The 15,163-nt window shown below is 33.5% G+C and overlaps 1 protein-coding gene across 1 annotated transcript in view; it reads left to right on the top strand.

Annotated features, from left to right (window-relative positions):
* LOC111053625 (fatty acyl-CoA reductase wat) overlaps positions 1–15,163 on the top strand; it is a 66,416-nt gene that overhangs the window by 43,409 nt on the left and 7,844 nt on the right. Inside the window, exons 3-6 of the mRNA XM_039438453.1 lie at positions 9,367–9,606; positions 11,206–11,351; positions 13,198–13,307; positions 14,308–14,497. Of these exons, the coding sequence (XP_039294387.1) occupies positions 9,367–9,606; positions 11,206–11,351; positions 13,198–13,307; positions 14,308–14,497 (686 nt within the window). The remainder of the gene's footprint in view (positions 1–9,366; positions 9,607–11,205; positions 11,352–13,197; positions 13,308–14,307; positions 14,498–15,163) is intronic.

Raw genomic sequence — 15,163 nt, 5'->3', positions numbered from 1 at the left:
CAGCCTTGGTGAAAACCAAAATGATTTTCTATTAATCTTGAGGAGGGAACATCATTTAGAACTAAGGAATCACTAAAATTACTGGTCACACTTTGCCCAAAATTATGAAAAGGTGATGAATTATTTAGGTAATGTTTTTACAAAATCAAAGACTTGTGAATAGTGTCATAGAGAAACAATAGCATAAGTTACTCTAAGTTAGCATTACTTAAGCTATTGTTTCTCTATGATAGTGTGCTTTGAATCACAATGGAAACTTTTCAGATCTCTAGATCCACTACAAACAAGATATCTGCTAGAAACCCTGCAAATAAGTTTGAAACTCCTATGACCCCTATGACAAAAATTATGATAAGGTGATGATTTATCATTTTCAACCGGAACTTTCCTCCATTATACTTTGGAATCCGTGATAGGTTGTTCGTAGATGTCTCCTCTTAATGGTCTTGAATCTTCGAATTTATAAAAAGGAGTCGTATAAAAGGTGTTTTATAGAAAGGTTTTTATAAAAAGGTGTTATAGGATACCAAGACACCCGCAAAAACGTTTCAGGAGAACGAAACAACCTACAAAAGAAACAAGATTCCAAGCTGGAAATTTGCAATACTCATGCTTCGTCGTTTACTTTATCACGAATCGTGACTTTGTTCAGATGTAATAATTGTGCGCAGATTAAACACAACACACTCAGAAACGTGTTTTCCTGAGCGCGGACGAAAATGTTATATTTTTTGTGCTCAGTAAACTTTGTCAAATCATTTTTTTAAATTATAAGTATTATTGTATACATTTATACATTCTTGATAAACTAAGCTCATGTTATATGATGAATTCTATTTCATTTTTTGTTTATTAACGATTTTTCTGATTATATTTTCTGTGATGTATACTATTTTCTTTGAAATTGTAATTGTTTTGATTGACAAAATAAATTTGAATTTGAATTTGAATTAGAACCCACTTTAGATGTCAGCAGTCTTCCAGCATTCAATAATATCAGTGCTTCCCATTCGAACCATGTTCACAGTATACAGAGGATCTCACTATTTTCATAGAGTATCGACTCAAACTGTCAGAATTATTTCTGATCAGAGCTCTCCATTCAACTGAAACATATTGAAACTCAACTAAGTACATATTAACATGGAGAAAATATAGCATAAGTTATCATATTATGCTATCTTTTCTCTATGATAAAAATCGCTCAAACTTTGTGACCTTGAATGAGTGAGACGTAAAAGGAAAAGATTCCAGAACTTACATTTTTTGAGAAAATACAAAAAACTGTTTCTTGGTTTATGTAGTGGTTTTAGAAGAAAATTCACTATTGAACGTCTATAATACTCACCAAACTGAACTAAATGATAGAATAAAATCGTGTGTCATGTTCATTGTTCAGAACCTTTAACAATTTGAAATCCTTTCCAAAATTTTCAATTTGAAATATTTTCCTTTTACTTATAGGGCTGGATCCGAGCTCGGGATATGGCTAAGTTCTAGACTTTGCACAGCTGGAGTCAGAAAATTGGGTTTCCAAAATGGGGCGTAGTCGCAGTTTTTATGACAGTGGTCGCCGTTTTTAGTTTCTCATTTCTATAATTATTGAAAACGTTTTTCCTTGACGAAATTGAACTTCCCTAGATAATTCAAAATAGCTGAACCTTTACAATATTTCCTCTTTATTTTATTCTGTGTTCAATTTTCTAATTTTTCGAAATTCAATTCAAACGTGACAATGACTACGACTACGCCCTGTTTCGGAAAGACAATTTACTGACACCAGCTGTTAGAAGAATTAAATAAATATAACTAAAATTAATAAAATAAATATAACTTGGCCAAATCCCGAGCTCGGAAACCATAGATCGTGAATTTCTCATCCACTATGTGTAGCCTATGAGCCAATTCTTTTCTTTATTATATTATAGACTAGCAGATAACCCGTGCTACGCAAGGGTCTATTTGACAAATTGGCAAATTGTCGCAATAAAAGCTTGAAGAATTTAAAATAGGCCTATAACCATCCTTGGTGAATAAGGAATCTATTTGAAAAATTTCAAGTTAATCAGTTGAGTACTTCAGACGTGATGATGCGTCATTCGTGAATTTCCTATCCGCTACGTGTATAAGTTGATTCTTTCCTTTTCTTATATTACAGACTGACAGGTAACCCGTGCACCGCAAGGGTCTATTGTAAAACTTGACAAACTGAAAACTTGACCTAAAGAAACCTTGAATATTTTGAAACAGGCCTATAAGCATTCTCGGTAAATTAAGAATCTATTTGCAAAATGTTGAGTCAATCAGTCCAGTAGTTCAGACTATCAGGAAACCCGTGCTCGGCAAGGGTCTAATAAAAAACTTGACAAACTAAAAACTTGACCCACTTGAATATTTTGAAACAGGCCTATAAGCATTCTCGGTAAATTAAGAATCTATATGCAAAATGTCAAGTTAATCAGTACAGTAGTGCAGACGTGATGATGCGTCATTTGTGAATTTCCTTTCAAGATCCAATTCTCTTCTCTATTATATTATAAGTAGATGGATTAGCTGTCACCATCCCTCACGTATAACAGCATCAATGTTTACATTCAACCGTTGCTGACAGATTCAAAGGAATCTCGCTAAATTCGGGTCCATTATAATCTATTGACCAGCTGAATCGCAAGTTTGCAACCGGTTGATGTTGGCATTCCACTCTGGTCAATTATTCTGCAACAGAAATCCTCCACTCATCTCAACCACTCAACTTCGGTTTCTCTCATCTTTGAGATGTTGAGTCTCGAGTGGTTGCCAAACATCCCACATCCTAATAACATCCTAAAGAAAATAACATCCTAAAGAGAATAACATCCAAAAGAAAATAACATCCTAAAGAGAATAACATCCTAAAGAAAATAACATCCTAAAAGAATAACATCCTGAAGGAAATAACATCCTAAAGGAAATAACATCCTAAAGGAAATAACATCCTAAATAACATCCTGGATGAAGACTGCACACTCCACTTACTACCAAAGTTTCCTGCATAGAGTGAGGTCCACGTCATAATGGCAGTATTTGATTAACATTGGTATTTCTATCATTGTTTATCATTCAACAAAGCAGATAGCGCTATCTCTTCCTCGCTTTGCGCTGTTGCCAGATCATCTTTTAACAATGTAGAATTGATAATTAACAAAATATTTGATCTTAATTTTGAAAATTCATTATGAAAAATATAATTTATTGCTTAATAAAATATATTTAATTACCGTATTTTAAACGAGAATGAACCGTTAATATTACATCAATAAACCTGTATCAGCTACCGTCTAAAGAAGGCATTGACAAGACAGAGGATCGGCAAAGCTGTTCTCCTACCTTTCTCCACTGCCATTATAACTGCCACGTTATAATGTCAGTATTTGATTAATATTGGTGTTGCTATCCTTGTCTATCATTCGTATCATTCGACTAAGCAGATGACGCTATCATTGTACACCTCTGCAACGTTGCCACATCGTGATTCAACTTTGTATAACTCAACAATATGATTGACAGAATACTCAATCTCAATCATGGAAATTTATCAACTATCCATTGAAATATATTTTTTCTTTTTCTTCTTCTTCTTCTTCTTTCCAGGATTAGGCGTACATACCTGTTCCGGTTTCAAAGAATATAGCTATTTATCTTATCATCTTTTTAAAGGTCTGCCAATATCCCTTCTACCGTAGTAGGGTCTATATTTCATGACAGCCTTTGGAATGCTAGTATCTGGCATTCGTTCCCCATGGTTTTTCTAGCTCAAGTTGTACAGCTAATTATGATATTCCTAACTCATTTCTAATGTCATCATTGCGGAATCTGTCTAACTTTGTGCAACCTTTCACACTTCGAAGAAAACGCATCTCTGCTGCTTGAACTCTGCTTAATGTTTTCTTGTTGGTCACCCAAGTTTCTGCACAATACAATAATGTTGGAAACGCCATCACTTTATAAAATTTTAATTGTGTCTCCTTCCTTGTTCTATTTTGCAATCAGCGATTTATTGTGCCACATATATGTAGAAATCTATTCAGTTTCAGATCCACATCATTATCAAATCCATATGTGATCTCAACACCCAGGTACTCGATGAATAAAATATATTTTATCATTTTCAAAAAGAATGAACACAAAAATGACAGTTAATATCACATAAGATACACCGATATAAGCTAACCTGTATAGAAGACAGTGACAATCGGCAACTCTGTTCTCCCATCTTTCTCCACTGCCATTAAAACGTGGACCTCAATTCAGCATAAAGTGGTTCTCCAGCATAGAGTGTATCATTGACCTCATTTATTTGACCTCGAATTTATTCCAGGATGAGATTACACTTAGATCAAGAATCAACTCCATATTCCTTCTCAATTGAAGGATGGTCTTCTGAATAATATTGTTATACAGAGTGGCGCAGATGGTTTTAAAATACTTTTCAATTGTAAATTTCAAAGGTATTGGATTGAAAAAAAAAGTGCAAAACGTGTAGTTACAATGTAAGTTCATTATCAGAAAGTATTCTCCAATTCTTTTTTTATAATACAAATTTCATACTTATAATTTATATTTTTGTTTTATGCTTTCACTTTGGTTCTGTAGTTTTTTGAAACACTTGGCCCCTGCGCACAGGCTTTTCCTTTGCAGGGACCTTCCGTGTTTTTGTTAACCTGCTATTTTAAGTTATTTTGTTTTAGTTTTAAGTTATTTATTTCATAACTACTTTGTACAATAACTATGTTGTAAAAAGGATAAATAAATTGAATTGAATTGAATTGAATTGAATTGAATTCTCATTCTCATCGGTTATCTTTGTTATAAATTTCCATTATTACATAATTATTTATACGAATTCTTCGATTATAGCCTATTCCTATTGGACCACGCATTTGGTTTCTCAAAACTGCATTGATTTTCAATCTTCAAAGAGTCTCCTTCTCTCTCACTCTCTTTCTTCAAAGTCTCTTTCTCTCTCTCCTCACACTCTCTCTTTTTCTGTTCCATCCCAAGAGACAGTATTCATCCCATCTCATATTCATAATTTGACTGTTCTTTTCCATTCCATTTGAGAGAAATTATTTGAAGGTTTATCTCAACTCGCCTTACTTTTTTGGAATTTGAAGTTACTTGAGGTTAATAGATGTGAAAAACTTGAGTGGCCCACTCCTACAAATTACCTGTACCTACAATGTGCTCAGAATTCCCAAAAGTTTCCGTATAGTTGGTAGTAAACCTGCTTTTTGAGCAGCTTTCAAAGCTCAGTCTCCACGTGTACTATCAAATAAAGCGGTCAAAGCCAAAGGTCTCTAAGCTGCATTTTAAAACATGTCTGGAAATCTAGATATTATTTCGTGACGTAGGTTTTTGACCAGTTATGTAAAGCAGGAATGTTGTCGTAGGTAATGGACCTGTTCCTTGTGAGAGACAGCGAGATAGAGAGTGAGAGATACTCTTTGTAGAAAGAAAGAGTTTGGGAGAAAGAGACTCTTTGAAGAAAGAGACAGATTGAGAGAGAAAGAGACTCTTTGAAGAAAGAGAGAGAGTTAGCGAGAAACATACTTTTTATAGAAAGAGAGAGAGTGTGAGGGAGAGAGAAAGAGACTTTTTGAAGAAAGAGAGAGAGTGAGAGAAAAAGAGACTCTTTGAAGAAAGAGAGTGAGAGAGAAAGAGACCCTTTGAAGGAAGAGAGAGAATGAGAGAGAAAGAGACTCTTTGAAGAAAAAGAGAGTGTTTGAGGAAGAGACTCTTTGAAGAAAGAGAGAGTGAGTAACAGATAAAGAGACTCTTTGTAGAAATAGAGATAGTAAGAGAGAAAGAGACTCTTTGAAGAAAGAGAGAGAGTGAGGGAGAACGAGAATCTTTGAAGTAAGAGAAAAAGCCACAGAGAAAGAGCCTCTTTGAAGATAGATAGATATTTAGAGAGAAAGAGACTCTTTGAAGAAAGAGAGTGGAGAAGATGTAAAGAGAAAGAGAAGAACGAGAAAGTATTGATGAGTGAGAGAGGATAAATCAGTCAGTAAGCAGCTGCTCTTGAACTTACTCTGTAATCATGCAAATATTTTCTTGCCTTTATTTATTTATTTGCCAAAAACAAAATACAAAAAAGCTTTACAAAAAATAAATATAAGTATATGCTACTGCACTTAAACCAAGATACATACATTTATTTAATTAGATATAATAACGAAATGATATCCTTTATATTATGAATAATAGTTTTAAAATAAAGATTCAATTTATAATCACATGCATAAGTACAGTAGGTGAGGCAAAAACACCGGCATTCCTTGTGCGCCAGTGTGAGTCGTAAATCAGCTTAATCAGGGATGTAATTTATAAACTTGAATCTAGCGTATGGAGTGTTCGAAAATATAATTTATAATATGAAGTTGATTATTGTATAAAAGTCAACGATTGGAAATAATTCAAGTTTAGCCAACTTTACAGAAAAAACAGATCTCAATCTGAAGCGCTATTACCTATTCAATGTTTCAAAACAGGAGATAGTAACTTAAGTAGAGAGTTTCTACAATAATATTGTCACCTCTTTCAGAACATGAACTTATAAGGATACAGTTATAGTATTCAGATTGCCACTCTTTCGTTTTGCATGGTCTGGAGTCTTCTGGGAGGGTTGATGTTGTATACATTGATTTCCGAAAGGCTTTTGACCTTGTAAATCATGATGTTCTACTACACAAACTACTGGCCTATAATTTCTCGAATTCTACTGTAGGATTTATAGCATCTTATCTGAAGGACAGAAAACAAGTTGTGTCATATGATGGTTGTGATTCTGATCTATATGCAAACGTATCTGGTGTCCCTCAAGGTACATCATTGGGTCCTCTTTTATTCCTCATCATGATCAACGATCTACCTGATGTATTGAAAAACTCTAAATGTCTTTTATTTGCCGATGATGTTAAGATATATAAAACTATTACCTGTGTAAATGATTGTGATACATTACAAGAGGATATTAATGAGATTACCACATGGAGCTCTGTGAATGGTTTAAAAATTAATGTTAATAAATCACACATAATGACATTTTCAAGACAGAATCTTCCTTTTAATTTCTCTTACATGATGAATGGTTCTGCTCTTCCAATCAAAATATCGTGTAAGGATTTAGGAGTCTATTTTCAAAATGATTTCAGATTCATCTCTCATATTGAGCACATTTTAAATGTTTCTAATCGACTGTTGGGCTTTGTTATTAGAACTTGCAAACACTTCAGTAATTTAGATACTATAATATATCTGTACAAGTCGTTGGTAAGGAGTAGATTGGAGTATGCCTCAATTATTTGGGATCCTTATCATGCTGAATATTCTGATTCTCTTGAAAAAGTTCAAAATAAATTCCTTCGCTACCTGTATTTTAAAAAGTTTGCCCACTATCCCTATTTTGCATATCCCACATCACAACTCAGAATCATGTTCAAAATTCCAACATTGAAGTCCAGACGTAATCTCCAAGCCATCTTACATTTATAAAAAGTAGTTAATGGTCTTACGCAGCATCCTTTTCACCTGGAAAGATTGGGCTTCTATGTGCCGACTGTTTCTCGTGGGAGGTATTTTTCGTTTTTTATACCAAGATCTCGAACGTTGCAGGATTATAACTCACCCATCAATCGATCCATGAGACTCTTCAACACAGTATCTCGTGATATCGATCTCTTCAATCCGTCTTTGAATGCCTTTATTAAATCATGCTCTATAATACTTGAATATTAGTTCTTTTGTCAATTTTTAACTTCAAGCACTCTCTCTCCTCTCTTCTTCTGCTATCTATCTATGTCTTTACCTTACGTCTTCTCTATTTTCTTTTTTTTTTCTTTTTAATTTTGTTTAGTTTAAATGGTCGACTTTTTTTTATTATTTATATTGAACTTATTCTTTCTATTCTTATTTCGATTAAACTTATTTTCTTATTTTAATTAAAATTATTTATATTGTACAATAAGAATAGCATTTAATGATATAAATAATTAGTATCTTATTTTAAGATTTAGCATGTAATTCTGAAGTTTGTTTAATTTCTGTATATGTTGTTTTTGTTTTCTTATTATTCTTTATTATTTTGTGTGGAGTGCGGTTTTGGGCAGTGTGCCTGTCGCATCCACACTGATTAACTACATTCACTACAATGTATCTTTTTTTCCAATAAATTGAAATTGAAAATTGAAATTTCCTGCATATTGGCATTTTGCCAATGCTTGGAATAAGTGATAAATAATTTTTATTTTATTCAAAATGTCTTCGTTTTGTAACATGCGAAAAAATCAATGAATGAAAAATAATACAAAAATGGATACTTGAACATCTTTATGGAAGATGTGGAGAAATACATTTAATTTGAACTGACTTTGATATTTATTATTGCCTCCATTGAGGGCGGAGTTAGTACTCTAGGTCCTCCTGCCACACAACCTTCAAAATTATACATAACACAACATTTCGAACATAGAATCATACCTTTTAGTTCCCTCTCAATCAACTAGGCATACAAGTTCCCATCTCATATATTTTATGGTTTCAAAGAGCTTGAGAGGACAAATCACCTGTTTCGTATGTCATCAACGCGTCTTTCACTACAAACTTGCAAGTTGCAGTCGGATGAGAAAAGAGACATCGGAATACCGAGGAAGCGGTGGACACCGGGACAGGCTTTACGAGCGTAGACCAAGATGGATGACGATGATGAAAATTGTTTTATTACAAAATAGTTATTTGTGCAACTAGTGCGCAAAGTGACAGTTTGCTGCACCGAAAGAAACGTTTACACCCGAGCCGTAGGCGAGGGCGGAATGGTTTCTTGAGTGCAGCAGAGGAACTTTGCGCACGTATTTCACATTAAGTTTTTCCTACAGTTACCATTGAATATGAAAAGTGGGTAACTATGGGTAAAATTCCCTGAAATCCATCAAATGTTTTTCTGTCTAATTTTATTATTGATAAAAACCTTAATTTATTGTCAAATTGAATAAAAATGTTTTCCTTGGTTATAATATCTAATACTTATAATAATTAGCGCGTTGTGCTTCGTTGCACCTCTGCTCACTATAGCAGCCACAGCAGTCACTGTTACCAACTTCATTTTGATTTTGCTGCACTGTTGCTCCATATAACCTACTAAGTATTTTGCGTTGCCATGTTGCAAATCTGGAGTGCAGAAAAATTTTTCCCGCACTAGAGCGGAAAAGTGATTCTTTGCGTTCTGTAATCAGTGCAGCAATGGCCACTTTTCAACGTAACTGTAGGAAAAAAACAAATCACCTTTCCTACATATTCAATTATATTATTTTGTTCTGTTTTTTTTGGCAGCTATTCACCAAAGTGGACCCCTCAGCGCTGCAGAAGATCTCGATAATCTCTGGCGACTGCAGCAAACCGATGCTAGGTCTATGCAGCGAGGACCAGGACCTCCTCCAGAAGCAGGTCTCCGTGGTGTTCCATGTGGCAGCCACTGTCAGATTCGACGAGCCTCTACCAATAGCTGTGGCTATCAACATAGCTGCCACTCGCGATCTCATGACGCTCGCCAAGGGTATGCGGAAACTCAAGGTGAGTTAAGGAAGTTTGAAAAAGTTATAAATGAGTTTAGGGAAGATTTCACCATATTCACGTTAACGGTTCGTTTAGTAAGCTCCAGTTAACACTAACTGATGATTTTAACGAGAGATTAAGAAATTTGATTTCATCAGCGAAAACATGTCAAAACTAACGCCACGCTACTAAACGAAAGATTAGAGTAGATCAAAGTGGCAGAGAGCTGCCATAACAATGAGCGAACAGTGTGTAAACAAAAAAACATAATCTAGAAAATCATCAATTATTAGGAAGTTGAAGAAATTGTCAATTAAGGATACAGATAAACAATATAGTATGGCTTTTTTTTTAAATATAGTAATGCAAAATATTGAAGAACTCATCTAAGTGCATTGTCAAATAAACTGCAGGAACTCAACTTTACTTTTATTTTGAATATAAATACTTTTGAATATACTTTTTGAATATAAAGACAAAGTTTAATTATTTATCTAGGTTAGTTATAGGTTATTGATATAATATGTATTTGTGTCATGATTGAATAAACATAGATGACAAATTTCTTCCTAAGTAACATAATTAATATCAAATTCAAATATCCTCCTCAATACTATAAATTATTATTCATATCAATCCACAACTTACTTGGAGAGGCTATTGATATAATATGTAAGGCTATTGATATAAGGCTATTATAGGTTATTGATATAATATGTATTTGTGTCATGATTGGATAAACATAGATGAAAAATTTCTTCCTAAGTAACATAATTAATATCAAATTCAAATATCCTCCTGAATACTATAAATTATTATTTATATCAATCTACAACTTACTTGGAGAGGCTGTAAAAATGTTTATTAAAAATTAGAATTCTTCTTCTTATTATTTTTCTTCTTCTTAATAAACAAAATTTCTTGTATTAATCTTCTTTTTCAGTTTCAAGAAATAATTCAAACACTTTTGCAAATTTCTTACATGGTTATCAATTTTGAAGAATTTGAAAATAATCAAAGAAGAATGACAATTCAAATAGAAATATGAATCTGCGTTCCCTTTTTAAAAATTATTATTCAAAAGTAGCACTAAAGAAAAAAAATACCAGAATGAAAATGTATCCCATCAATTGCTGCTATCTAGTGGCCGAATCCGAAAAGTCACTTGGAAGTGTGAATCAATCAGGAGAGAGTAGGGGGAGTTTGGAGGCGTGTCCCAGTAGGAGTCAAAATAAGAAACTTGCTTGTGATTGGTCCGTCATTTCGGTATATTTTATGTATCAAACGTCACAATAATGATAAGATTAATTTGAATGCAGCTTGAATCCTCGCTTAGCATAGTAGATAAAACGTTTCTACCAATGAGTGTTGATCAATAAAAATAGAAAATGAACATAGGCTACACTAAACTGAGATCATCCATGATTGAAAGAGAAGCAATTCCTTCTAAATTTGAATTTGAACCTACCTAAGTAAACTTAAGTATATGTGCATGTAGAATATAATAGATATTAAGTAAATATATGTACCTAGCTTCTAAATGTGTACGAGTACATGTCAACCTAAGTCTTACAGTGAATGAAACAGTTATTATCAAAGTTTTTTATTTTGTTTCAGGCATTCATTCACACATCTACTGCTTACTCAAACTGCCACTTGAAGAAAATCGAAGAGACCTTTTACAATTCGCCCATACCTTACTCGAAACTTATCACATTGACAGAATGCTTGGACCATGCACAGCTGGAGCAGCTAACACCTATGTAAGTTAAAAAAAAAATGTGAATCAGAAATTATTGAATGCAATTATGTGAATCAAGTACGCAGTACGCAAGTATCACGTGATGAAAACACAATGATATAGTCGAACATCACTAGTTAATTTGGAGATTAACACAAACATATTATTTCAATACGTATTTTTCCCGTTAGTGAATATGGAATCATTTGATGATGACATAATATATCCGAAACGTGTTGTGAGTGAACAATTTTGAAAAGGGAATTTATATTTCTATTTGTATTTATGTTTCAATACCTATGATGCCATCTTCAGAAGTCAATCCAATTCAATTCATTTTATTCTCCACATATTTTCACAAAACTTCAAATACTTCAGTTACAATGAAGAAGAAGATAAAAAATGTTGGACGACATCAAAGAGGGGATGAGCTACTATGCAACGAAGCGACTGGCAGAGAATAGAAGAGAGTGGAGGGCTGCTGCCATATAGAAGGACCTGCTTACGAGCAGAAAACTACAGCCAGACAGACAATGAAATAATATTATTTTGATTTGAAAGTTTAATCGAGTTTATAATTCCAGGTATATACTTAATTAACGTATACAAATATCGTGATAGAATATGTAATACACTAAGCGATTCTAATGACTAATGTCTGATTCTAATGATAATAATGTCAGTGAGTATAGAATGTACATTCTAATTGATAAAACCAATATAAAACTTGTAGTTCCCTTTTTATTTAAAACATTTCAACTGTTTAAATGTTTTAAAGTTTTCAAATGTTTCATATAAACTGTTCATTTCAACAGTTGAAATGTTTTAAATAAATAGGGTACTACAAGTTTTATATTGTTTTTATTGATTGAATGATGAAGCCCATATAAGTGAAGTGATTTAATGTACATTCTATATTCTTACATTCTGTACTCACTGATTACAGTCTGGGAAAAGGGGTGTGGGTATTCAAGCTCTACATACAACATTACCAAACAGAAAACTTGAATACCGTTAAGTTTATTCATTTGTTTTGTTGAGGATGATGCTCACATGAGCTCAAGGCTTGTGCGTGGGAATGAGACGGATGATGATGAGAGATGAGTGGAAAATACACTCTACCTTTGCCGCTCCACTATGCAATGACACATTCAAATACATGTTTTATTTTCAACGCTCTCCGGCTTGAAGCTTCGTCATTCCACTATGTTCAGGGTTAAGTGTAAGAGAGGGCCGACTGCGCGCTAACTTCGCCCTCCTAGGTCAAAAATAAAGGCAGTCATACTATTCTATTCTATTCTATGTTTTCATCCTGAATCAAATTAATATGTTCCAATTAAATCAGAATATTCATCTTCAGCATTGAAATTAAAGTCTCAAGCATGGAGCTACCTTCGTCGCTTCACTATATTTGCACCCTTAATCAAAGAATTATTAAAATGTAATGAGATTGAATAATTCATTATTAGGCGGAGTTAGGACTTTCAAGTCCTCTCTACCATTCAACCTCGATATAATTATGATCAATACATTATTCATCTTCAGAATATGTCAGCATAGAAATTAACAATAATGCTAATCTATAATTGAATGAAAAAGATTAAGAAATTGTCAAAAAACCACAGATTTATTGATACTTAGAAAGACCGATTTCGGTTATTACACCATTGTCAATCTCTGATAAACTGTTTATAGCTAGTTTATCAGAGATTGTCAATGGTGTAATAACCGAAACCGGTCTTTCTAAGTATCAATAAATCTGTGGTTCTTTGACAATTTCTTAGTCTTTTTCATTCAATATGAATAATTAGTAATTACCACAATATCAACTTCTCAACTACACAAAAAGCTAATCTATTACTTTTCAGACTACTGAGGGATGTACCAAACACCTATGTTTTCACAAAAGCAGTAGCTGAGGATTTAGTTCTGAAACACAGTAAAGGAATTCCTGTAGCCGTTGTCAGGCCCAGTATCAGTGAGTATATATTTTATATTATATTGTCTACATATGTAAGCTTTCTTAACACATCTTACTGTGCATTAATTTGGTTCATTTTTGTCTTTTTGATAATTTTCCTGTATTAAAGTACTTCTGAATATTCATTGAAGAGGCCCTAGCCCTAGACTGCTTATTACATTACTTTTGATTCAACATTATTGGTATCATCCTTTTCCTGAAGATATACCAAGTATAAGATGAGCTATCATTAATATTTTGTAGAAAAACTCTCCTACATCTAAAAAATGAATTTATTATTATCGAACAAAGTCAGATTAAGGCCCAGATTTCTTCTTCTTCTCATTCTTCTTCTCCTTCTTCTTCTTCTTCTTCTTCTTCTTCTTCTTCTTCTTCTTCTTCTTTTTCTTCTTCTTCTTCTCATTCACCTTCCTCTTTTTCTTCCTTCTTCGTCCTAATTTTCTCCTTCTTCTCTTTTAGTTTAAAAAGTAATTTATTCACGTCTTAAGTTTCTTACTCTGTTATCGAGTTTGGAGAATTTGATAAAAATAAAATAAGATGAGAATGTACAATTGACCCAGCACCTGGTGCTATCTAGTGGCTGGATTCGAAACTTGGAAGTGTAAACCAATCAAGAGAGAGTAGTGGGAGTTTGGAGGCGTGCCCTAGTAGGTGTCAAAAGATGTGACTAGCTTGTGATTGGTCCATCATTTCGATGCTTGAAACATTAATGTTAACAGTGAACACGAGATGCTGTGAACTCAAATTTTAAGTTCCGATTTTGATGAACAAAACAAACAATGATCCGATTTTGATGATACATAATGAAAACTGATAATGATAATATTATTATTATTATCATAATATATGTACCAAGTTTGTATAAATAGAATCACATAAATTACTTCTTATCCTTTTTCTTCTTCTTCATCTTCTTCTTCTTCTTCACGACCGATTCACAGTGATTAATTTAGAATGATTCACTCATCAGAAAATTGTGACTTTTGTATGATTTCAGTCATAGCAACAGAGAAAGAACCGATTCCCGGATGGGTGGACAACCTTTATGGACCGTCAGGTGTGGTGGTAGCCTCGACAACAGGCATCATGCGAACTGTCAACGTTGACGGAAATGTCATTGCAGACGTTGTTCCAGTCGATATGGTCTCCAACGCGATCATCGCATCAGCCTGGCATTTGGACACGATGTGAGTTGACCTATAACCAAGACATTATTGGACTTACATTGTTGAGCTGCTTACAGACTTATGCGCCACGAACACATGCATTTCATTCTTCATCAGCTGTTGCTATGCCTATGAAGAATCAAGATTCATTTTATTTAGCAGTAGCAGGTAAACCATGCTCCGTAATAGTCTATCTTGACATACTGAAATCTTGAAGAATTTAAAATAGGCCTACAACCATCCTCGGTTTATTAAAAATCTATATACAAAACTTCAAGTAAATCAATTCAGTAGTTCAGACGTGATGATGTGTCATTCGTGAATTTTCTATCCCGTACGTGTATAATCAAATCCTTTCCTTTATTATATTGAGGATCATGTTCTGTACAGAGTCTATCTTGACATACTGAAATCTTGAAGAATTTGAAATAGTCATATAACCATCCTCGGCTAATTGAGAATCTATATGCAAAACTTCAAGTTTATCAGTTCAGTAGTTCAGACGTGATGATGCGTCATTCGTGAATTTCCTATCCCGTACGTGTATAATCAAATCCTTTCCTTTATTATATTGAAGATCATGTTCTGTACAGAGTCTATCTTGACATACTGGAATCTTGAAGAATTTGAAATAGTCATATAACCATCCTCGGTTAATTGAGAATCTATATGCAAAACTTCAAGTTT

Source organism: Nilaparvata lugens, chromosome 11, assembly GCF_014356525.2.
Source record: "Nilaparvata lugens isolate BPH chromosome 11, ASM1435652v1, whole genome shotgun sequence".
NCBI classification, from domain to species: domain Eukaryota; kingdom Metazoa; phylum Arthropoda; class Insecta; order Hemiptera; family Delphacidae; genus Nilaparvata; species Nilaparvata lugens.
This window is presented reverse-complemented; position numbering and strand designations above follow the sequence as displayed.